This window comes from Rhododendron vialii, chromosome 9a, assembly GCF_030253575.1.
Source record: "Rhododendron vialii isolate Sample 1 chromosome 9a, ASM3025357v1".
Taxonomy (NCBI): domain Eukaryota; kingdom Viridiplantae; phylum Streptophyta; class Magnoliopsida; order Ericales; family Ericaceae; genus Rhododendron; species Rhododendron vialii.
Window position 1 is genome coordinate 37,804,121 of NC_080565.1, and position 24,982 is coordinate 37,829,102.

At 39.4% G+C, this 24,982-nt stretch overlaps 4 protein-coding genes across 8 annotated transcripts; 3 read left to right on the plus strand and 1 right to left on the minus strand.

The window, feature by feature from the left end:
• Nucleotides 1-1,616: 1,616 nt before the first annotated feature.
• LOC131301278 (uncharacterized) lies at nt 1,617-7,201 on the plus strand. Of its 2 annotated transcripts, none has more exons than XM_058327466.1 (8): nt 1,617-2,355; nt 3,867-4,014; nt 4,129-4,279; nt 4,371-4,496; nt 4,580-4,660; nt 5,541-5,733; nt 5,819-6,089; nt 6,645-7,201. In XM_058327466.1, exons 1-8 carry the CDS (start codon nt 2,161-2,163, stop codon nt 6,896-6,898), a joined length of 1,419 nt encoding a protein of 472 aa, XP_058183449.1. In that variant the 5' UTR covers nt 1,617-2,160; the 3' UTR covers nt 6,899-7,201. The 2 variants fall into 2 exon arrangements, with proteins under 2 accessions (XP_058183449.1, XP_058183450.1); XM_058327467.1 differs by having other exon boundaries at nt 1,635-2,355; nt 6,648-7,201.
• Nucleotides 7,202-8,954: 1,753 nt separating this feature from the next.
• On the plus strand, nt 8,955-13,330 carry LOC131301754 (translocase of chloroplast 34-like). Of its 4 annotated transcripts, none has more exons than XM_058328159.1 (8): nt 8,955-9,058; nt 9,372-9,476; nt 10,230-10,337; nt 10,435-10,559; nt 10,771-11,035; nt 12,160-12,228; nt 12,322-12,483; nt 13,001-13,330. In XM_058328159.1, exons 2-8 carry the CDS (start codon nt 9,378-9,380, stop codon nt 13,118-13,120), a joined length of 948 nt encoding a protein of 315 aa, XP_058184142.1. In that variant the 5' UTR covers nt 8,955-9,058; nt 9,372-9,377; the 3' UTR covers nt 13,121-13,330. The 4 variants fall into 4 exon arrangements, with proteins under 4 accessions (XP_058184142.1, XP_058184144.1, XP_058184141.1 ...); XM_058328161.1 differs by having other exon boundaries at nt 12,322-12,574; nt 12,807-13,069; XM_058328160.1 differs by having other exon boundaries at nt 9,047-9,151.
• A 959-nt stretch (nt 13,331-14,289) lies between these two features.
• LOC131301755 (BOI-related E3 ubiquitin-protein ligase 1-like) lies at nt 14,290-16,007 on the plus strand. The gene is made up of 4 exons (XM_058328163.1): nt 14,290-14,628; nt 14,740-14,804; nt 14,882-15,138; nt 15,319-16,007. The coding sequence occupies exons 2-4, from the start codon at nt 14,786-14,788 to the stop codon at nt 15,820-15,822; spliced, it is 780 nt and encodes a 259-aa protein (XP_058184146.1). The 5' UTR covers nt 14,290-14,628; nt 14,740-14,785; the 3' UTR covers nt 15,823-16,007.
• Nucleotides 16,008-16,362: 355 nt separating this feature from the next.
• On the minus strand, nt 16,363-21,348 carry LOC131301756 (metacaspase-1-like). Its single transcript, XM_058328164.1, has 5 exons — nt 20,805-21,348; nt 18,454-18,784; nt 18,022-18,142; nt 17,703-17,909; nt 16,363-16,732 (listed from the first exon to the last, which is right to left on the minus strand). The coding sequence occupies exons 1-5, from the start codon at nt 21,199-21,201 to the stop codon at nt 16,673-16,675; spliced, it is 1,116 nt and encodes a 371-aa protein (XP_058184147.1). The 5' UTR covers nt 21,202-21,348; the 3' UTR covers nt 16,363-16,672.
• Between the last annotated feature and the right edge of the window lie 3,634 nt (nt 21,349-24,982).

Below are 24,982 nucleotides of genomic sequence, written 5' to 3' on the forward strand. Positions count from 1 at the left end.
TGGAGATTTATTGGTGCATTTATATAGGAGGGAGGGGGGCTGTTGTCCCCAAGGGGACAGCAGCATGCTGTTGCGCCCCATTTTAGGGCTCATCCCGGTCTCACTCTGATGATCGGAACCGCCGTTCACTTTGTAGAGCTCGTCCAATAGAACAACTATGAAAAAAATCAGCTTAATTGGATATCATTAAGTGCCTGATCGGAACCTTTTTATCTTAAAAAGAATGGATTCGAAACACTGGATCAAATCCGATATAACCCATGGACTGAGAGTTATATGGGCTCCGATAAGGTATTTAATGATATCCAATTAAGCTAATTTTTTGCATAGTTGTTCTACTCGACGAGCTCTACAAAGTGAACGATTCAGATCATCGGAGCGAGACCGAGGTGAGCCCCAAAATTGGGACAGCAGCCCCTCGTGTCCGTTTATACATGGTTGGAGTCCATCTGATCATGTGGGTATTGGTTATCTTTTGCCTTTAACTAGCACTTTATCTCATTTGAAACAACTAATTCTTAGTATGAATCTACGATAAATTATGAGTGTCGCTGCCTGCGTGAAAGATATTGATTGCGTTGTGTGTTTCTCATTTAGTAGTTTGACTTTGATCAAGATACTTTGATCAAGATACTTGTGATGAAGTACAATAAAGTTTGTCCTTTTAAAATCTCTACAAGTACTATACTCCAAGAAAAAGAAAAAATTGAAAAAGAATGGAACATGCTTGCAAAGTGCAAACGTGCCCTTGCCAGTTGCCACCCGTGATTATTTGGTGCACTTGGAGCACTCGCACACTATATTTCGCAGGTCTTTAACACCACACATCCACGTAGGGTTAGCACACTTAGGGTGTTTTTTTTTTAAAAAAAAAAAAAAACTTAGTGTGAGTTTTCTCCAAATTATTGGTTTTTTTTTTTTTGTTTTTTTGAATTTTTCTTTGATTCATATTTGATTATTATTTTTTGAATAAATAATCTGTTTTTAATACAGAAGTCTAAAAAAGTTTATAAAAAAAAAAAAACTCACTAACGGCAAAAAATGACCAAATAAGTGGTATTATTTTGTAATATAAAATATTTTGTAAAGAGAGTTTGTAACTTTATAGCAGTACAGGGTATAAACTCCGGTGTGCATTTTCATACTTTTTATATTTATCTCGTAAAAAAAAATGATTAATTTCACGAATTATTACAAAAACTACAAAAGATTATGAATAGGAAAATCTCACTCTTAGGAGTGTTTCTGATGGTAAAAAATGTGTAAATTTTTATTTGCTGTTAAAAACTTGTTAGATATTTTTGGTAATAAGTTGTTGAGATATAACAAATTGTTTATGATAGTAAATAAGTTGTTGACAAGTTTGTGAGTAGAATTACTATAGTAAAAATAAATTTTTTTTGTTAATAGAAACGAAATGGTAAACTGTTGAATTATTTTTGATAATGAAAATGAAATAGTAAAATGCGTTAAATTTTTAATATTTTTTTAATAGAAACACCCCTAATCTTGGGACCCGCGAGAAAAAGTGGTAGCAGAGGCTTTTGGAGCATAACGTGACGGTACTACGAGAGCAACTAATAATTTTCCCTTCCCACCGTCAAAATTGTCAAATCTGGATTTCAAATCAAGCCGCACGCATCACTTCATTCAAGGCCCTTTCCGAACGTCCAACTCTCTCTCTCTCTCTCTCTCTCTCTGTCCCCATTCCGATTAAACTCATCCCTTCCGAGTTCCGATAACACAACACAGACGGCTAGTGAGAGAGAGATTTATACATTTTCCTTTCTACTTCTGGGAGAGATATCCAGACGAAGACGCAACTCGAGAAAGAGGAGAATCTCCCTCGCTTAAAAAGCCCTAATTTCATCTGGGTGTGTAGATTTATCGCCAAATTTTGATTTTGCGTTTACGTATGTATTTCTAGAGAGAGATTGAGAGGGGCAAGTAGAGAGAGGGGAGAGGGGACCCAGATTTCTCCCTCCTTCGTTGTATCGAGCAATTTGTCGAAAAACCCTTTCCTTTTAGGGTTTATTCTGTCGAAGATGTTTGGCTTTTCCTTGGATCGATGTTGACGCGCGCATGTACAGTAGATTAGGGTTTATACAGAGGAAGATAGTTAGGTTTAACTCGAGTTGTACAGATAGCTAGGTTAGGAAAATGGACGGTAGGAGAATTTCCGCCAGTCCTCGGCCGTGCTGCGGCCGCCGGGTAGTGGCCAAGAAACGGCCTCGCGGCGGCGATGGGTTCGTAAACAGCGTTCGGAAGATACAGAGGAGGGAGATTTGTTCGAAGCGCGACCGGGCTTTCAGTATGAGCGACGCCCAAGAAAGGTTTAGGAACATTCGCTTGCAGGTTTGCCCTTTCAGTGATTCAATTGTGTTTCTCATTTTACTGCCGTTGCTGTTACTTTTGCACTCTTTGCCTGTCTAATGCCCACGATAATGGCCGCAGTAAATGAATGGTCTATTTTGTTTCTCACCGTTTCTTACCAAAAATGATGAGATTTGGTGAGAAATGATAACCCTTACATTTTCTCATGAAATCACGCAATCCAAAGGGGCTGTGTTCAACCACTTCATTCCCGAGTAGGTTGATATGATTTACAAACGCACATACAGGCTATGTTTGTCCATCAGCAGGTTTGTCAAGCGAGATGGTCTCTATGTGAGTATTTGTGGAATTAGTCGGACATGGTTTGATATGTACGATGTTTCTTCCTATGGACACTCTGGGCATTAGAGCCATGGACGTTGTCTCTATAACATAGCTATTGGAGAAGTTGTAATGTCTCTCGGACTATAGGGAGTTGTTTAGTTTTGACTTTTGAAATAGTCTAAAGTATTGTATGAAGATAGTCGTTAACTCTATAATGGTACAGAACTGGGTTGATCTAAATAAGAGATGAGGTTGTTCGCGGTGGGTATTTGTTTTCAAATAAGTTCAAATTTAATATGGCTCTGTAGAGGATGAATGAAGCTTTGTTCTGCCCTTTGTAGAGGATGAATGAATGTGTTAGAAACTGGTTCTGCTCTTAGCACTTGGGAGGTCCCTTTGCTCTTTGGCATGGCTGTGTGGTTTCTTCCATTGTGGGTTCTATTTATTGTTTTGCTACTTATAATTCTTTTATCTTTGTAACTTTGGATTGGAAGGAGCCAAACAACGTAAGGTGAATAGTTAACTGGCGTGCATTGCAATAAAAGATTGAAGAAATGGAAGGGATCTAGTATGTTTTCTTGCTCTTTCTTTGCCGGTAATTGTCTTGGAAATATTTTGTCGTGGAGTTGTCCAAACTTCAAACCCCATAGCTCTAACTGGTCCAAGAGATGGGTTTGTTTTTTATGGTTTATGTCTTGGTTAGTTCGTTTTTTGTGTTCAAGATTGGTAGAGGTTACTTATTGAAGGAAGGTAGAAATGACACCATTCTGCTGTGTATCTTCTGTCTCAAAGCTGATTAACTAACTGCATAGAAAGAAAGGATAAAGAAGTTTTGCATTGGGATTTGCTGTGGATGATAATGATTTAGAGGGCAGTCGTTTTCATATTATCTGCTGTCCGTTTACCTCTGATAAGATTTTGGGTTGATGGAGTTGTTGATTGGATACCTGATTATGTGGCAATGTTGTGCATCTGACCTGGCATTTAGTTGAACAACTGAATAGGCCAAAATCAAATTATTTGACTGCTGATCGACTTCCATTCAGGCAGCATATCATTTGGATTATGTTCGAATACATCTTGCCAGAATTGGTTTTTAACCCCAGAGAAAGATGCACCTTGTTGTAGATTTAGTTGTTTTCACTTTCAGAATTTTCTTAGAAGTCCAACTCTATCATGTGTGTAGTAATATTTTTTTGTTGTTTCAGGAGGAATATGATACACATGATCCAAAAGGACATTGTGGGATGGTTCTATCCTTTCTCAAAAAGAGGTCGAAAATTATTGAAATTGTAGCTGCTCATGACATTGTCTTTGCTCTTGCGCAGTCTGGTATTTGTGCAGCATTTAGCCGAGGTAAAACCATATCAATTATCCGTTTTCTGTTTACATGAAAAATTTGTGTTGTCATATTATGTATGTTTCCCAGAATCAAGAAAAGGGTCCTTATCTTGTCCATTGTTGATGCAGAGACTAACCAGAGGATATGCTTTCTGAATGTCAGTCCTGATGAAGTTATAAGAAGCTTGTTTTACAATAAAAACAATGATTCACTCATCACAGTCTCAGTTTACGCCTCTGACAATTTTAGTTCTTTGAAGTGCAGAACCACAAGGATTGAGTATGTTACGTTACCTTTGGTGTTTCTCAGTTTTTCAAGTTTTTTTCAGGACATGTGTTTCTTACTGAATACACATGCTGACGTGCTCTAGGTACATAAGGAGGGGTAAGCCAGATGCCGGTTTTGCCCTTTTTGAGTCGGAGTCACTGAAATGGCCTGGTTTTGTGGAGTTCGATGATGTAAATGGGAAGGTTCTCACTTATTCTGCACAAGATAGGTAAATGCTAAATAAATCAAGATCCTTTTTGTGATCAATTTGCTTCTGGATTATGATGCGTATATCCTTCCATTCTTTATCAGCATATACAAGGTATTTGACTTGAAGAACTATACATTGCTTTACTCCATATCAGACAAGAATGTTGAAGAGATTAAGATCAGGTAATCTTTAGTCTTTACTTTGAGATACCTGAATACATGGTTTGTGTTTGTTCTTGAATATGTTTGAGATACCTGAATACATGGTTTGTGTTTGTTCTTGAATATGTATATACGCATAAGTGAATGTTCTTGTGAGCCGTCATTTCTATGTTGAGATAGTTTACTATCTCTGTCCTAGATTGTTTTGATCTTAAAATCTCCATTCGTCTGCACATGTGGTATGTTGGCTATTTTTAAGCGGTAGGTAGTGGACAGACTATGCTATTTCTTTCGGTAACTAGTCCAACGTGTACTTATACTTTGGCGTCGTAATGAATTCTAATTTGCGTTACCTGAGAAGAGAAAGTATTTTGGCAGCTGGGTTGAGGCCTTATTAGATTGGTTAGGTGATTTATGTTTCTAATGGGCAGTTTAGTTGCTGAGTCATATTTGAAATAAGCAATTGCTTTGCTTCATATGAGATAATTATACTGTTTCTTTGATTGCTTTGCTTCATATGGGATAATAAAACTGTCTGCTGGGAAATTCAAGTTTATGGATTGAATATAGGCTTTTCAAAATAAGTACATAGTTTAGAATCATTTGATGCCTTTTTGTAATCTTTCTGCCATACTACAGCAGTGCAATTTTAAACTGTCAATTCATGTTGCTCTTGAGGTTGGGCTCTGGCAGAGAGTTGCTGCTGGCGTTGTTGCGTTTATTATTAAAATTTTCCTTGTGCAGTTTGTGTCTGGTTACTTTTTCGCCTTTAACTTGGTAATTTTGTACTTTCTTTTCCTACTTGGGCGCTTTAACCTTGGGAACCAGTGTATTGGCAACGGGCCTCTGGGTGGTACTGTCTAATGCATATCGATACCTTTTTTTTGTTTCTTGGGAACAGTCCAGGCATCATGTTGTTGATTTTTACCAAAGCTTGTGGCCACGTTCCTCTTAAGATTCTTTCTATAGAGGATGGTACAGTACTCAAAACTTTTAACCATCTTCTCCATCGGAATAAGAAGGTGGATTTCATTGAACAGTTCAACGAGAAGCTACTCGTCAAGCAACAAAATGAGAATCTCCAGATTCTTGATGTACGGATTTACCTTACACTATTTTAATTATATTTAGAGTTGTCTACATGAGTACATTATCTGAGTCTCTGAACTGGTTTCGCAGGTCCGCAATACTCAGCTGACAGAAGTTAGCAGAACAGAATTTATGACTCCATCGGCATTTATATTTCTGTATGAGAACCAGTTGTTCCTGACATTTAGAAACAGGACAGTGGCTGTTTGGAACTTCCGCGGGGAGCTCGTAACATCGTTCGAGGACCACCTTTTGTGGCATCCTGACTGCAACACAAACAATATATATATCACCAGTGACCAGGATCTTATAATTTCATACTGCAAAGCTGATTCTGATGATCTGTTGTTAGAAGGAAATGGTAATTCATCGATAAAGCTTTTGAGTCTTGTTACCATCTGACCAATTTAGCTTGAACACAACATTGCAGTTCGAGGATAAAAGTATTGAAACTAATGTGCATGAAAAGCTGTTGGAGTGAAAAATCATGCGAACACTCTTACAGAGAACTTAGGGGCGCACAAACACCACACCCATAAAAGAGGCACACTGACAGACACGATGGGGGAAAGAAACAGGTTAGGTTTGAATGCAGGGCAACAAGGAACTAAAAGCTTTGATGCCATATTGGATCAGCAATTGTTAAAGAAGTTTTAACCTTTTTTTATAAATGGACCCCACTATACAAAAAAAGCCCTAAGACTCCTAGTATGATTTTCGGACTGTCAGATAATCAACATAGCTGGACAATCTTCACCTAGAAGTTAGGTTGTTATTTGCTTTCGTGTGGTTTATGTACATCATGGATTATACCGTGGACTGGCATTTTGCAAGTGCGATTAAATCTAAATTCGAAGTGCACTTCTTTGGTTCCCTTCTTTTATGTTTTCTAACAGTATGCGTATATATCATGCAGCAGGGTCTATCAATGTCAGCAATATTTTAACTGGGAAATGCCTCGCTAAAATTCGGGCAACCAACAGTGTTCCGATGGATGAAGGCAGTTATAGTGGCAGAAATTGCAGTTCTAAGAAGCGGACGCGAGCTTCTTGGACTAGAAGTACTGTTGCAGAAGCCCTTAAAGACATCACTGCTCTCTTCTACGATGAAGAACGTAATGAGATCTACACTGGCAACACACATGGCCTTGTCCATGTGTGGTCTAACTGAAGTTCCTCGTGTTTCTTCAGATTCTACGTTTTCCTTCTAGGTAGTGAACTCGTTCCCATGCCTTCTTTATGAACTACCCGGGACTGTACTATGAAATCTTTTCTTTTTTTTTTTATTTTACTTTGATTGCTTTGAAGTTTTTATTTTTGGAAATTCTTTTTAGGGGCAGATTTTCCTACCCTTAATTTCCCGTAGTGAGGTTTTTTCAACCCCTTGTGTTGTCGTGGGGTCTTTGTACCTTGACATGTGAAAATGTTCTTCCCAGTTGTAGATGTGCTTATTGAAGAACTTGATTATGGTGTACCTGAACATTGTGTCTTTCGAGTTTGGACTTGAGATATTAGGCCATCGTTCCCCCGGAATTATCATTCTCTTGGAATTGTTGATCGCTCCGATGTTTAGTTTGCTAAAACATAACGAAATTTTACAGTGCAAATGGAATTATCAGTGATCAATTCAGGGTGAATTGGACCCTATTGGGAGCCCAAGAAATAGCCTTTACATTCCTTCGTAAAATCATTTGTTGGCAAACCAAACATTGACTTATACTGAGTTTGCAGGTTGGCTCACATGTCTCTGCTTACGACTAGAGTAGAGTCAATAGCATTTGGAACTGTGATGTCAATTGATGGGCTATCATGGCAAGTCATGCCTCTATCTCGATCGATCGATTGACATTTCTCTCAAACGGTAATCACAAAAACTCAAAACTCACAAAAACTCAAAACTAATTTTTTTGGGTCCCGATCTAGGGTGAGCAAAACTCAATTGGTGTTGCATTAAAATAATTCCAAATCACAATCAAGTGTTTTAATGAGATTCACACTACCTACGTAGTGGATTATTGAACTAAGGTGTGCTATACTAACTAAAATAAATTTTTAATTTTTAAATAAATATTTTTTTTAAAATTAAAAGTGATGTATTATAAAAAAAAAAGTAAAACAGAAAATAAATAATTAAAAAATAGGGTAAATGACTGCCCAAGATGTGTTTTGATAATTATTATCTGTGAAAGACATACTGATAACATTTGTTAATACTGAAAATATGGGCCGATAACATTTGTTAATGCTGAAAATATGGGCGAATATTAATTATAAAAAACACGTAATTGACTGTCATTTTCCGTAAGAACCTGTTCCGGGCCTACGTTGCAGGAGGCCCAAAATTGACAAACTGCACTGGCCGACTGTCGGGAAGCCGCCTCCCAAAAACACAGCTTATTCTGTGGGGTTGAGAGAGAGAGCGAGAGAGAGAGGCGTACTAAGTTGAAGACGATAAAGCCACCTCGTCTTAGGGGCCGTTCCAGTTTGGCTTCTTTTTACAAAAGTTCTCTTTTCGGTAATGAACAGTACCAAAAAATAACCTCCGTTCCACTTTCCTTTAAAAAGCTGTTCTTTTTTAAAAAGGTTATTGTCGTAATGACCATATTGCCCCTCCTACGAATTCAAATTCCCCAAACTTTACCCCTGGCTTTCTCCCCTCCCTCTTCTTTCATACCCAGAGAATCCCAGACCCTCCCTCTCGCTTCTCTCTCTCTCTCTCTCTCTCTCGTCCTCCTCGTCCTCCTCGTCCTCTCTCCTCTCTCTCTCCCCCCCCAAAACGGCAGCAGCTCTACAACAAACCTCAATCACATTCCACTCCAGACTACCCCTATCCCCTCGAGTAATCACAGCCAAATTCCACACTCACAGAGCCACAGGGGCAGCCCCGTTCAACGGCGACTTCTCGTCCGCCGTTAGAATCCCCAGGCGAGCTGTTAAAATGGAAGCCAAGGTTGGGTTGCCAACAAAATGGGACGAGGGAGGGCTGTGATGATGTGCTCCCAATTTATGTCGGAGATGATCGGACTGATGAGAAAGGGGACGAGGGAGGGCTACGGAGATGAGATGAGGAGGTTATTGTGTCGTACACTGGAAGCCCTAGGAGATAAATGGGGCAAGGGCAGTATTGTCATTTCACTTGGGGACTGTGGGGACCAAAGACCAAAACGACGTCGTTTTGGTCGAACATTTTTAAAAATGGGGAAGGCACAGAGATCTGGAACCGGCCTTCTTTTTGACAAAAAGAAAAGAACTTTTTCTAAAGGTGGAACACACCCTTAGTCCCCTCTCTTTGTATTACTCCGCCGAGCAACAGACTGGGGAGACAAGTTTGGTTAGTTATTTTCCTTTCTAGTTATGTTTTTCCAATTCACTCTCGCACTCTTTCACAAGTCGTCTCAACCAAACTGAAAATGCTTTTAGGGTGGTGGGTTTATCTGAATTCTCAGTCCTTAGGGTTCCAATGTGCATTCTCGGCGTATCTATCTGTGTTTGTGTTTTTGTTTTGGGTTTTGGCTTTGTCTTTTTGTATTTATATTGGGTTATATCTATAGTTTTTGTGTGTATGTGTTGGTTATATCTGTATAGTTCATGTATGGATTTTGTATATGTTATTATGTTGTAATTTGGGTAGTTTTTGTTGGTAGGTATAGATGGCGGCTCAAATAATCCGAGAATGGTCTGGAATTCAGCAGTTTCCTCTTGCTACTCAAACCAAACTGCTTGAATTGCTTGGAAAGCTCAACCAGGAGGTCCAATTCTCTTCCCCTTAGAACTTACTTCGATTGCGTTTGGCCCTTTTATAGTTGCTTCGAAATGACCAAGCATGTTATGAAAGAGAGAGCCTTATTTTTTTTGTTTGGGTGGAATGGAGTGAGAGGGACCTTTTGGAATAATTTTCATGGTATGTGCTCTTTTCTCGAGAACAGAAGGCAAAGAACGGAAGAAGGATAGAGAGAATGAGAATGCTTATTGTTTGTTGTTGAGAAATAGGCTATTAGAGAAAACTCACAATGTGTATGTTTAGAGTCCGGAGAAATGAGGAGAATGTGTGTTAGGTAGCTTGTCAGCCAACTCACACGTATTGATTCATGTCAGATCGTTGACATAGGGACATGTTAGTGGTAGGGGAAGACCTAAATTGATATGGTATGTTGCTCTAAATAAAGATATGGATTTATCTTCACGGGGTAGATGGAAAAGGACATATTTAGCCAAGACACAAGGGTTACTTTGGTTTGTTTTGGTTAGCCTGTTTTGAGGAATTTTTTGAATTTTTTTCTTGAATTCTAGGAGAAATGTCAAAGTAAGATGACTATTATGATTCAATTTCCAAACTTCTGTTGGCATCTATTCGATAATTGTAGAAAAAAATGAGGAGAATGTGAATTATAGAAACTGGTCCATATGTGGGGGTCTAAAATATGTCAACTTTATTCTCAACATTCAGGAGGATGGCAGTGATTTGATTAAACATAATATTCCTATTTTATCACCCTGTGTAGAACGTGAGCACACTGACAATACTTGTCATGGGGAAAGGTGGCGTTGGGAAATCTTCTACTGTGAACTCGATTGTGGGTGAGAGAGTAGTTGCTGTCAATGCTTTCCAGGTATCTGTTTATGACTTGGTATATCAGAGCACTATGTAAGAAATGTTATAAGCTGGTCATCAAGAATTACATAAAACTATATTGTGTGATTTTGCAGTCAGAAGGACCAAGACCTGTCATGGTTTCCCGTACTCGGGCAGGTTTTACGCTAAACATAATCGACACTCCAGGGCTTGTTGAAGGAGGATATGTCAATGACCAAGCACTTGAGATCATTAAAAGGTTTGTATCAGCCATATATTGTATCAAAACGTTGCGGTACTTGTTAACCAAGAAAAAAAAGGTTACAATATTTTTGAAGGATAAAATGTCATTTTTTTTAGATTTCAAACTTATTTTTCCTTATTTTTTTTCTTTTTTCTTTCGTTGCAACTGCACATATTGTTATGCTTTAATCTATCTTTTTGGTCGGTGCTGTGGTCTGACTGAACAGGTTTCTTTTGAACAAGACTATTGATGTTTTACTTTATGTGGACCGTCTGGATGCGTATAGAATGGATAACTTGGATACACAGATTGTCAAAGCTATAACTGATAGTTTTGGTAGAGAAATATGGCAGAGAGGATTGGTAGTCCTGACACATGCTCAAATGTTACCTCCGGATGGTTTGAGTTATGAGGAGTTCTTGTCTAGAAGATCAGAAGCTCTTTTAAAAGTTGTTCGCGATGGAGCTCGGATGAAGCTGCAAGATAAGCAGGTACTTGGTCTTTTTCCTCTTCTGGATTGATTTAGGGAAAAACTGAGGCAGCGAAGTTTTAAGTATTTTGTAGAAGATATACTGTAATTGGTTGCTTTGTCTTCATTTTATTTGAAGTAAAGAGAGACTTTAAAATTGTGTTTTTGTCAGTATCTTGGAAATGCTTAAAGTATTAGCTTAAGGTACAAGACGACCTTCCTTATTGTGGAATTGACAAGGGAATCATAGGGGCTGGATGGACTGTAACCCTTTTGGTTGTTTCATCATTCTTGGGGATGATTCAAAACTCCATTTGCAGCCATGGAATGAAAGCTGCAGCTTGACTAGTAAATGATAGAAAGTCATGAGTCACGAGTTTAGAGCTCTTCAATTGCTACCTTCCAGATATTTCAAATCACTGCATTGCTGCTTTTGGTGGTTGGGGCAACAGGGCAAGAATCATTTTTCATTAAATAGGTTTGTCCATAAACCCATCACACGGTATGTCCATGTAGAGTGTGGAGAGATGTTATCTAGAAACTGAAGACTGTTCACATGAATTTTAGTTCTCTTATAATTGTTAATTGGTAATGGACTTTACCCATCCCATTTCCGTACTGTATGTAAGTGATTTACAGGCTCCCTGTAACTTAGGTATTTGATGCATTTGCCTTTCGTTTCTGTTTCGTTTCTAGTATTTCTTTCAGGTTTCAATTGTAAGAGAAATGTCCATTTTTTTTCCATGTCTCCGGATTGCATTCAATTAGCGTGGGCATGGTTAATGTTCTTAGAGATGAACTTTGTAGTCTCAATGAAGCTGTCTAAATTTTGTTGTGCTTTCGTTATATATGCATTATATACCGGAAGAGGGACTTCGATAAAAACTTGCAATGCAATATAACTTGCTGGGAAGCTAAATATTGTGAAATAAGCAAGAGGGCATGTTAATACATCAGTGTCCTCTTTCGTATATCCATTGTTCATGCTGCTTTACCATCTTTTTCTGTGTCAGCTATTACTCTTTCGGGTATTTTCTCTCCTAAGAGTCATTTTAGGTTTTATAGCTTTAAGTTGACGCACTTCTTTGGGATTTTATTCATTTGTTTGTTCAATCTGATTTGGTATGTTGTCATTGCTGCTTTCAGGGTTCTTCTATTCCTATTGTTTTGGTTGAGAATGGTGGGAGATGTAACAAGAATGATGATGATGAGAAGGTTAGTTATCTGCCTCATGCCATCTGTTTGTTCTGTTATGTTTCTATCTTATCTCAGGATTATTGGGGTGATTTGTTGCTTTTTGGTTCACAGATCCTTCTAAATGGCATTGCTTGGATTCCCAATCTAGTGAAAAAGATAGTAGAGGTCGCTTTGAATGAGGGGAGGGGTATTTTGGTTGATAAAAAGTTGATTGAGGGGCCAAACCCAAATCAAAGGGGGAAGAGATTCATTCCTTTGATTTTGGCATTTCAAGTGAGCTTTCTAACCTTGCGGGTTTCTGTGTGTGGAATTGGCTCCTCTCTGGTCCCTGGACCAAACAGCCTCTTTAGTGGGCCCACTAGAGGTTTCATTTTGATGATACCTACAGTTCATTTCGTAGATCATGATGTTTAGATCATCAGTTGGAAAAAATGCAGCTTATTGGACATCTATAGCCCTCTTAACAAGTCACATTTGCTTGAAAAAAATGGACGGCCAGAATTTTGATCATCCATTTCCCCAAAACAAGTATGATGTGTTCAGGCCCTAACAGGTGTCCTATTAATTTGATTTTTTGGTATGGATGATGTACACAGCATGCTCTACAAAATGAACACTCCAACTAGCCAAATGGGTTTCGAGGTGTGCCCCACGGAAGGGACTGTTCACTCCAAAATAACTTTAAGGGACTTGAGACTTGAGAGGTGCCAAGTTCGCTGTGTATTCCTCTAACTCTTGGCGTAGAACTTGAGCGTGCATAGTTGTTAATGTCTTTTTTTTTTTTCCCCAGTTCCTTGTTGTCAAATTGATAAAAGGATCTATTGTGGATGATATTCCAAGACAAAGTAAACTCGCATGGGAGATTGAGGATGATATTTCAAGAGGAACTGAACCCGCATGGGAGCAGTAGGACACCTAACTGCAGTTTCAATCTTCCTGGAAATTCTCGAATGTTGGAGCAATTCATGTTTATTTCGTTTGTTTTATTCCATCCGGGGTTGTCACGAATACTGATAGAAGTAGTACGCGCCTATAGTTCTAGTTAAGTGTTTGGGAGAACTGTTTTTTATGTGTTTTGTACTGATATGCTCCCCTTTGGATCATTGCATTTCCTTCCTTTCGCTGAGGATTCTATTCGTTTTTCTGTTTGCGTTTATGCTGAAATTTGATGATGACCTCAGTAGAATATAGACCTGGGTTGTCCTGCAGGTACTCTTAATCACGACAGAAGAAAGGCTTGGTGCTGCCATGGTCATATGGGTAGCTATTGGTGTTCTTGTAACTCAAACAGAAAAAAGAGAGAAATGATTTTGTTCCCTGATTCAAGTATCCTGTAATGGGTGTAATTGAGCACTTAGCTTCCTTCTTTGTGGAAAAGCACTTGGGCTTTCTTAACCGATGTTTCCACATGGCCGAGGATTTTGTCTCCGACTCTGAACCCATTTTTCCATTACTCATACTTCAATTTTTCCATTAACCATTCGGAACCCACTTCACCCATTTTTCGATTTTTATCATACAAGAAGGATTTTGGGTAGACTTCTTTCATTGGAGTTTTACTAAATTAATCCAAATTAAAAATCAGAATAAAAGGAGCAGAAGTTATTATCAATCAATGGTGCTGTTTTGGCATAGCTTTTCAATGAGGGAGAAGGAGAATTAGCTTTCAATGGTGGAGAAGCAACAATTGGAGTCCATGAGAGAGGAGGAGAAACGGTTTTGGAGGGAGAAATGAGGGATTAGGGCGAGATATTAGGGCTTTTTCTCCAAAAAAATCTAAACATGAATTAAGCGTGCAAACAAACAGGGCCCTTGGCCGTTTAAGTGGTATTCAAAACGAGTAGTGCTAGGGGCACATCACCCCTAATCACACCCTCTCACATACAGGTGGGTCCTGTTTCAATGGGACCCGCCTGTATGTGAGAGAGTGTGGTTGAGGGTCCTCTTTCAATGGAATTCGCCTGTATGTGAGAGGGTGTGGTTGAGGTGTGGTTGGGGGTGATGTGCCTCTAGCATTTTTGATTGAAAACAGCCCAAAACGACGTGGTTCTGGGACATATTGGATGATTACGGATTATATCTGAATCTGTTCACTTTGATAAGAAAACTCTCTCTCTCTCCCCCTTGTGTGTGAAGAAATTCAGTAATGAAATTTGCGCGGGTGCAGACTGCAGAAAATAAGAGTACTGTTTTGGGTTTGTTGTTTGCATCCTCAATGGAACCGCTGCAAACTTTCATAAAGTTGGTGGTGACCGGAGTCTCACGCCTCTCCGTATTATTCCTCTCTCTCTCTCTCTCTCTCGAGTCAGTTGGTAATTGGTATCCGATCGGCGGCACCTTTTCAGTCTATTCTCTTTATAATCCCAACATGGCCGTTCACGACCAATACCCCCCGCCCAAATCTCTCTTCCTGAAAAGGTTTCTCTCTCTCTCTCTCTCTCTCTCTCTCTCTCTCGCACCCACCCACACACACTGATGTAATCAATCTAGCAGTCCTATATTCTGATCTCACGTCTCTGTATTTTGCAGGAACGGGCAAGGCAACCTTTTGGGGAGCTCTTGATCACTCTCTGCAATGTTCCTCAACAATGGAGGTCCTCTCTCTCTCTCTCTCTCTCTCTCTCTCTCTCTTTGAACAAAACATGATTCTACATTGTCAATATCTCCACAGTTTCAATCAACACCGGCAAGAAGAGGAAAGAAGTTTCGCCCGACGCGACAATGCTGCCGCAAACCACCACCGACTACAACTCTCTCCAACACGTCTCTGCTGCTCTTCGTCGAGTCCGACAACCGTCACCACTAACACCGCCACCGCAGGATACGAATCTGCTGCCTCTCTTATCCTTCACATCTCTGTTAAACGAAGATCGCACTGCCGAAATCGTAGAACAGAGTGACCAGATTGACGAAATAATCAGAACCCATGTAATAAGAATGCACTATGCATCTACAATTTCTATATTTGCGCAGATTGATTGAGATTATCTCTAATGTTATTCGCACGTGACATGCATTTGAAGAGATTGATATAAGCTTTCACAAATGGTAAAAGGAAGTTTAATGTTCGCCCGCCAAATGTTAAAATTTTGCGTTCCGTATTTGTAGGCTGAACAGTTGCAGCGCGCGTTAGCAGACAAATGGCAGGGGCACTACCGTACCCTACAGTGCGCAGCGGAGGAGAGAGCGGCGAAGAGGCTGAAAGAGAGAGAAGGGGAGATGGAGAAGATGGTGCGCAGGAACGCAGAGTTGGAACAGATGGCGGCGCGTTATAGCGCGGAGGCGGAAGTTTGGCGTACAGAAGCAAAGCGATTGGAGAACACGGTGGGGACGTTGAGGGCATCGCTTTTGAAGGCTACAGTGCGCGGCGGGCTAGGGTGCGGCGGGAGTGCAGGGGTGGCAGCGGCGGAAGACGCCGAGTCGTCGTACGTTGACCCGGACCGAGTCGAACCGGTGAGCCTGGCGTGTAAAGGGTGCGGGAAGCGGGTCGCGACGGTGATGATGTGGCCATGTCGGCACATGTGCGTTTGCAAGGGATGCGACATCGTATCCAAAACCTGCCTTGTTTGTCGATCTATCAAGACCACAAGCATCGAAGTCGTTCTCTCTTAGGCAAACCCAAACCCGAGCACATCTGCATCTTCTTTTAACACAGTTTTTGGTCTCTTGTTTGTGTGGACTGAAAGAATAAATGAATTCGATTCATGATACATTCAACTTGTTCTTCGAGTTATGATCACATTATTTGAAGTTTTGAATTGTTATTTGGGTTTTCAATCTAATATTTGGTTGTTACATATTTCATGTTTGAATACCTTAGTGCTTCCCAATGGGTTTATGATTCGTCACCAATACGAATCCCAAATCGTGCATGATTTAGCATATTGAAGTAATACGGGTGACTTTTTGATGAGCGAATGACAAAGGCATCACATGATGGTACGACTGTATGAGATAATGCTTGGGTACGGAAGGTGTATCATTTTTCTATGTGCAGGAAATCTTTTTGCATGAGCAGTGAATGACAAATAGATAAATAATTGCATCTTAAATACCTTTAGTATGATTCCTCCCTATTTCTGTATAGCCTTCCATTTTTTGGTTGGGTAACACCTGAACTGAATGGCTCCAAGCAGAATCAGAAATTTCACATAACACAAGAACAGTGGTTTAATTTGAAACAGTAAATCACGAAGCGTTTTACGAATTTTAGCTCTCATGAGTTACACACAACCAATAAGAAGAAATAACTAATGGCTTACAAGAAGCCATAAAATTATCAAAAACTAAAGCCATCAGATGTCTCGAACTAATACAAGCGACAACAAAAAACAGAGAGCACCTAAAAATTTGAAGTAAATGATGGATGCAGTTATCATTTCTAAAGTAACTGTACAAACTCAATCAGCGCAAAAATATACAGTAGATCATAAGTGAGGAGATGAGACCGTTCTTTACTAGGTTATAGCGAGAAAAGTTTCGAATGCACATCGAATCGTTCGTTAGCCGTTAACTGGGGCTCCTGCAGCAAAAGAGACATGGTTTCAAAGATTAGCCTCACATAAAAAGCAGCTTGCTTAATTTAATAGATTACATACGCATACAAAAGACATTATTTGGAGCAAGAACCAACAGCGATGAAGGGAAACCAATTGAACCAGCAAGGCAGTAATCGCATTAAGATCTCGTCAGGAACCAACCACCACAAAATTAGATCCTATTCTTGAACGTTACCTTGCTATAGCTCATAATAAGAAAATGCAGTTGAAATCACCTAGGGTGATTGGTTTCCTCCTAAAGCTTCCATTTCACCAGCAATAAAGCCCAATCGGAATAAGGAGTGTCCATTAGATTACCTAGAGTTTATTAATTTCCAAGTGTACCCAAATATATGGGGACAACAGTTTGTGTGCTCCAATGTAATGATTTCTGAGTTGTTGAACCATTTCATATTGTTGACAAAACGATTTCTGAATCGTCGAAATATTTCAGATTGTTGACAAAACAACTCAATTTTTCCAGTTGAACGAAATAAACGGCACAATCCTTGTCAAACCCAAGTTGTTTGTCCCATAACTTTTGTATAACTGAATGTCCAGCTTGTAAGTCTACAAAGTACAAACAATTACCTTTACTGGGTGGATCACGAATCTTTCATTTTCCTCAAGTATATCTGTATTTATGTAAAAACGTCATCTCACTATTTTATCACCTCCTTGGTGATATGATCAAATTAAGTTGCATTTAATTCAATCTTTATAGTAAAATTTTAATAATGAACCTTGCTGTTTAATTAAAAGTTGCATTAACAGCACTGCAACCAGTGTACAACTTTAACATGATGTAGGAACTTCTGTTTTTCTCTTTCTTATTATGATACGTAAGCATAAATCATCCCTTTTCACAATTTCTTTTGAGGATTGCGATCAGATTGGAATATTACCATTAGTAAACATTCAATATCCAAAACGGGCATAGTAGAGAGAAAGTACCTGTCTCATTCCCGCACCCAAACTCCCTCCCGACAGAAGCATTGTGAGAAGTGATGTCACAACACCACCCCCTAAACCATTGTCTGTATTGCGTATGGTAGACCGCATGGCAGTTAGCATATTCCCATATGTAGTTGCCTGGTCACGTTCAACTGCTTGGATGAAAGAAAAGGTCATTGCACCAGTTGAAGTGACCTTGGATAAAGCCTGTCAACACAGATATTCTTGTTTATTACTTCTGCGTTGTGATTCGATAGTAACAACTTGAACTCTTAGAGCTAAAAAGAGGAAGGAATTAACAAAACCCATGAAGCATTACAGCTGTATCAGCAGATGTTTGATCGTCATCACAGCCGCTGAAGGAAACAACCTCACCACCACTTGTTCCTTTCCATACACCCGACCGAGGCCGATGGTCCTCCCATACATACCGTCCAGTCCTATGTTCCCAAATAATCAAAACATTGTAGTGAACATTAGATGGACATAAATATAGCTTAGAAAGTAAGAGAGAAGGAAAGCAAAAAAATTACTAAAGCTGTGCTGGGAGCTTGAATTTGTGGAGGGCAAAGAAAAGGAGCGAGAAAGATGTTCAAACATATCCATTCATTCTCTCAACTGTATTCTTCAATTTCTTTTCCTCCACAAGTATATGTCCACAAATCCAAGATCTAAACACAACCTAAGTCCTTCAAGAATGTAGTAGATGGAATTCATTTGAAGACTATGGGTTTCAAATTTCCCTTACTACCTGTCCATCCTACAAAGGAATGGCAAATCTAACACAGTGCCGCTATGGCAAGCGTCTATGATTGCGTGAAGCTTTACACCATGAGGAAGAGGTCTGACAATAGTTGCATTAATCTCATCGTCCACAATCATTCCCTGAGTTTCAAAATCCAGGGGACACAGTGTTTCATCGAACCCATCCACTTCATCTCCATTGTAGTTTCTTTGCTGTGAACCATGACCAGAATAATGAAATACCAGTGAATCTCCTGGCTGACAACCTTGCACAAGCCAATACATTGCCATTCTGATGTTTTGTTTTGTTGGACGCCTAAGAGGATCAGTTTCTTCTTCTGAAACATAGCTTTCGCAAAAGGATTCAGGTTAGAAGTCGCAAAAAATGAAACAATTAAAGAAACTGAATATTTAAGAAACAGGCCATAATACTGGAAAAGGAATTAACCTACACTTTAATTTCTATTTTTCTATGTTGTTGCAACATTAGCTTTAGATATGGCCTATAGGAGTTACAGAGGCTTTCTGAAGTGCATCAATATAAGATTTACCTTGGTGGACCATGGAAAAGGAGCGTATCTGAATTATGTTTGAGTAAATCAGTAAATCTAATTCACAGTTTGGCAGATTCATCTCCTTCGGCAGAAGACTCAATCACAACAAATGGCTCCATGTCAAGAAACTCCAAATTTCCATCATGGAATGATTCCCCAAGTATGTACAGAGTTCTAGTTAGTTCACAACATAGACATGGCTGTTCAAAGTTTGTTACTTGCCATCTCGTCATTCCTATTTCCAATAAAGATGCTTCTTTTGCTAAAGTTCAGTTGGGGGCCAGCGCACTTGTTAAATTCTGGTCAAGCTCTTGCCGTATAAGCTACAACCAATTCAGCTGTTCAGGTAAGTGTAGCTAAGCTTTACCGATGATCATTTCTATTACCAACAGACTATTCAGAATTTCCATCAGCTGATGAAAATTGCAAATAAGTACTTATTTTTTAAGAAGGCTTAGCGGAACGGGCCTGAAGTATATGAAGCAGTCTGTATAACTTAAAAGGAAAGTTTTTGTCTTTGGAAATAGATGCATCAGACAAGATTCCACGGCGACTTTAGAAGCACCAAATGAGGCCGTTTCAGCAGAAGGGGAACACAAATTGCAAATGGCAATGAGGACCAGTTGTAAGATTCAATATAGAAGAGATAAACTGAATTGTTTCGATTAGGAGGATTCAGTTATAATACTAACAACGGACCGGTGATGAATTAACAAGTACATGGGCTGTACCTGCTAGTTGCCAGTCAAAGATGTTTGTAGAAGTTATTGTAATGATTTTCGTTTGTAGCTCGAAGCAACCATGCTAAGGGGAATAAAACTGTTTCTATAAACAGTGTGACCCATGAATCCAGGGGTGCAAAATTTGTTGTGAACTAGGAAAATGAAAAGGCAGATGGGCATCCATTATATATACTCAAAGATAGCATATGAACATATTCTTTAACATCTAATGCAAAAAGTAAATGTAAATCTTGTCAAAAAGTATACACAAGAAAATAAAGAAAGCGAAGCAATACAGCAAAGTCGGAGATGAAACGGTCGCTATGTGCTGCACCAAACAAGCACATAATAAATGGGAAGATGTGACACGCAAAGCAAGATTGAAATGCGAAACTCATTTCAAACAAAAGACTTTATCCCAAAGCCTTTTTTTCTCGATAAAGCAGGGCGTTTCTGGCAAGTTTGCTCGCGGCTCGGACTAATCCCTCCAACGGTCCAACCACTTCACACGTTTTATGGGTGACGTGGAGGTGGCCTCAAGAGTTGCTGGTAAGAAGAGTTGAACCTAAAATTTTAAGAGGGAGCAAGCCTCTCATGCCTCTGGTAGATTTAAGTCCCAGGCTTCACCACCACCACCAGGCCAAACAACTCCTTCGGTTAAATCATAACGAAGTGACAATTAGCATTTGCATCTCCGCAGCAAAGCCGCTACACGAGCACAGAGAGTATGCACACATACACATTTAATCTAAATACAGCTGAATTAGGCAATTGAACAATTCGGTGAGAGCACGACCATATATTACTCGTTGCTAACCTAAAACCAATTGACAACGGGTGGAGTAACCTCTGATTATATTAACCAAGGTTAGGTGTGCGATGCGGGATAAAGTTTAGCATTACTATTGAGCGTGATCATTTGGCAACTTATCACAAATTACTACCAGTTAGCATTTAAATCTTTCGCAGCTAACCAGCACACGATCAGCAGAAAAAAAATATAGTACCCAACTGGCAACTAATTACTATATTCAACATATGTACAGCATAATTGGGGAAGTGAGATTGAACAAAATTAGTACCAGTTAGCGTGATAATCGACGATTCAGGAAACTTGAACCGATTGATCAACAAGTACTTCATGCACTTGGCATCGTTGACGCAGCCTTTGAGCTCGTGGCGGGAGTACTTGTACGAAATCCCGCAGATCACGGCTCTCTTGCGGCCGTGGACCGACGGCGGTTGACCCATGGGTGCATGGTTGTAAGGCGACGGAGCCGGAGCCGGAGCCGGCGCCGGCGACGGCGGAGGGTAGTGGTGGCGGTGGTGGCTGGGGGTGGAATGAGGATGAGGCGGCGGAAAGCCTCGGGGATCGGCTACTTGGGTGACGGCTTGGCATAGGGCGCATCGTATTGATGTAGCCCCCGGTGGCAGCTGTAACGGCGTCCGGCAGTTTGAACAGTCCACTAGCATAGACATTTTTGGAGAAAGAGATGCTCTGCGATGAAGAAACTTGAAAACTCAGGATATGAGAGAGAGAGAGAGAGAGAGAGAGAGAGAGAGAGAGAGAGTCAAAAAATGGCCAAATGACGGAAGAATGGCAGTTGGTAGTGGAGGGAGAAGAGACTTTCGGAGAAGGGGGCAAAAGGGAGGGAAATACTAAAATACTACGTTCTCCGTTCTATTTCCATTGTTAATTTTTGAATTACGTGTCAATTTTTAATTGCTTACGTATTTTAATTTATAATATTTTTATAATTTTAAATTTTTTATATTATAAAATTAATCAAAATCTATCGAACAAGATTCATATTATATATTTTTCAAGATTCACATTAAAAAATATAAACAAAATACATAAGAGAGACAAACAAAATAATAGATAATAAAAATGAGACGGAGAGAATACTCTACATAGGTGGTGCAGATTGTCTTCGGTTGGAAACTTGGAGTATTCTGCCCAGTGCCTACAATTAGGCCCGTTACGTTAAAGTTTTTATTCTTAAGTATTTTTTTTATTTTAGGAGACAAATTATTTTTTAAAAATACATCACATTTAATTCTTTGAAAAATATATACTTATTATTTTCCAAGAACCGACCTTAATTTGTTACACCTTGTGGGTTTGGAAGTAGTTGGCCTAGAAGCCTTAGCCCGTTGGACCGAATTGACTGAGCGCTTGAATGGTTGGTCCAGAAGCCTAAGCCCGTTGGGTACTAGGCAGACTGGATCAGGTCCGACTCGACAAGATGTACTCCTAACAGAGTAATTATTCAGCGTTCCCGGAGTACTACGTGGCTTGGCCTGTGTGGTACTCCAAACCATGTGTGCAGCGACAAATCATGTGACAGGTACAATGATCATTCATTTTAGTTGTGTGGTAACGATCTTTTATTTGTAGGGCCAACGAGTACCACATGAAAATGCCACATGGTACTTCGGAGTTCCTAATAATTATCTTGTTTATAGATACAGTGTTAAATGTTAATAAATGATTGACAGAGATTAGGTAGGCAAGATGTTCAATGATGTGGTAGATCAACACTCTGGTTTATAAAGTGGACCCTTGTAGTTGTTACTCCTATACAATGTAGTTGTTAATGACATTTGCTTTCATTAAATGATTAGTAATTCAATGATGAGTGAGTATTCTTAAATCCTCGTTAATATTGGGGACGTTTATAGCTGTTTGATGAGCTTGAACATGTTCATCGCCATCCTCCTCATCTCCAAACCACCATCTACCGCCCCTCCTTCACCTCTTCCGCTGTGTAGTCCGATGGCTTTTGGAGGTAGTGCCTTGCAGATTGTAGTCGCCGGAGGCATCCTTCCCCGCCGGAGTAAGAGATCTAGGTTGGTGAATGAAGTCTTTTCCGGTACAACGAACTCTGTTCGGTTCCGTTACCGATTTTTCTCTTATTTGTTCTCTTCTTTGGTGTTCCCTGTATGGGATTCTCCCCATTTGTGGGGCTTCTATCACTCATGTGTGGGTGTTTTTGGTTATTTTCTGCAGTGCTCCTACTGTTTTGAGCAATGAGTTTAGTTGGAGTTTGGTGTAGTCTTTGAAATCCCTTGCTTAAGGATGTAGTTTCCTTTTGATGTACTGTTTCTGAGATTTATAATGTCATCTGTTATCGTTTTAAAGAAAAAAAAAAAAAAAACATGTTCTTTAGTGTTCAATCGTATCAAGGAGTGTGATAGTATTAATTTTGACCCCGACATATATGCAATCGAATCTTCTGCAAATAATTAGTATATCTGGCTTTTATCAGTGCATGCATAATATCCATTTTTAAAAATAGTCGCGATGCACCTAAAACGGGATTTTTGGCTGAAACGTCAATTGTAACTTCTTGAACAAACGTATTGAAAGTGTATGTATGTATGTATGTAGTCAATTCGTTGCCCAGTGATTTTATTTTTCGAGCGGGGGAGATAAAATGTACATGCATTTATCTCACCGAATATAATTAGACCGGAGAGAAATATTGAAACAAGTTTTTTTTTTTTAATCCGCGAACACGCCTTAAGGCTTAAAGGGCAATATTGAAACCAGTAAAGATTGAGGTACAATAGCGGCTGTACAACAGCCCAGTACAGATGGGTTTTGCGACCGTCTCGGGTCCTAAATTCTGAAGTCAAGCGGGGGAGATAAATACATGCATTTATCTCACCGAATATAATTAGATCGGAGAGAAATATTGAAACAAGTTTTTTTTTTAATCCGCGAACACGCCTTAAGGCTTAAAAGGCAATATTGAAACCAGTAAAGATTGAGGTACAACAGCGGCTGTACAGCAGCCCAGTACAGATGGATTTTGCGTCCGTTTTGGGTCCTAAATTCTGAAGCAAAGTTAAATGATTCGTAAACGCCTTTATCGATATCGGATTGAGATGACTTTTACAGGGACCGTAAATAATATATTTTGAACAAAATGAACGGTTCCGATCATCTTTGCAAAATCTGAGACAGACTCAAAACTCATCTGTACTGGACTGCTCTACAGTCGCTGCTGTACCATTAGCAGGTCTCTATTGAAACAAGCTTGGAGGTAACGGAGTTGTTGAGATCGATCGGTACGTAGCACAGTGGAAAAGGAGAATGATGTGTGAGACCACGAGGCACCTGATGTTGACTTTCACTCCACGTTAGTTTAACATTAAACAGTTGTGTTACTTGTACATACATTTTTACACAAATATTGCACATACATTTTTATGGGACTCACCTCGGATCTTACCAATATGATCCGAACTTCTCATTATTTTTAAAATAATTTTTTAAGAGTATCTGTGAAAAATCAACTTGATAAGATATCGGTAAGGGCTTTTTCAGAAATAGCAAGGCGAATCAGGCTGTTTCACCTTATTATTTTTGAAAAAGCCCTTACTGATATCCTATCGAGTTTATTTTTTACATAAACTCTTAAAAAAATATTTTAAAAATAATGAACAGTTCGGATCATATTGGTGGGACCCAAAGTGGGCCCCATAAAAATGTACGTGCAAGATTTGTGTAAAAATGTATGTGTCCTTAGATTTATCGAACATCAAAACGTTTGGGCCAACACTCCACGTTAGTTTAAGGAGGCATTTTCGGCGGTGAATAAATTTTGAGAAAGAATTTGTTGCAATTAAGTTGTTGTTAGGTGTTTTCGACAGTGTTTCTTTTTAAAAAAAAAACAAGAGTAGCATAACTCCTGTTGATAGTACCGGAATTTTATATGTAAGTTAAAATGGAGTTGTGCTACGTGCACAGACTGCTGTGCACAGCAGCCTTTTTCTCCCGCCTCGGGTCGCACAAAGATGATCGGAGCCGCTCATTTTGTTCAAAATATATCGTTTAAGGTTTCTGTAAAAAATGAGCTTCGTTCGATATCGTTTGAGGCGTTAACAAAACATACAAAATCACTTCAGAATTTAGGCTCATTTTTTACAGAGACCTTAAACGATATATTTTGAACAAAATAAGCGGCTCCGATCATCTTTGTGCGACCCGAGACGGGAGAAAAAGACAACTGTGCACGAATCATTTCTGGTTAAAATGGGTTATTGTAGTCATCTTGTAATATACAGTATAGGTTAGACTACGAGAAAATGTGAAACTGACAAGATAATAACTGAATAATTCGATATAAGAACTGACGGTTATGATAATTTTAGAGTTCGCAAAAATTCAAAATGTAAATATAATACAATTTGACACAAGGGTTGGAAGGGATAGCTTTATGTCAAACAAATAAAATATGACACAAGAGTA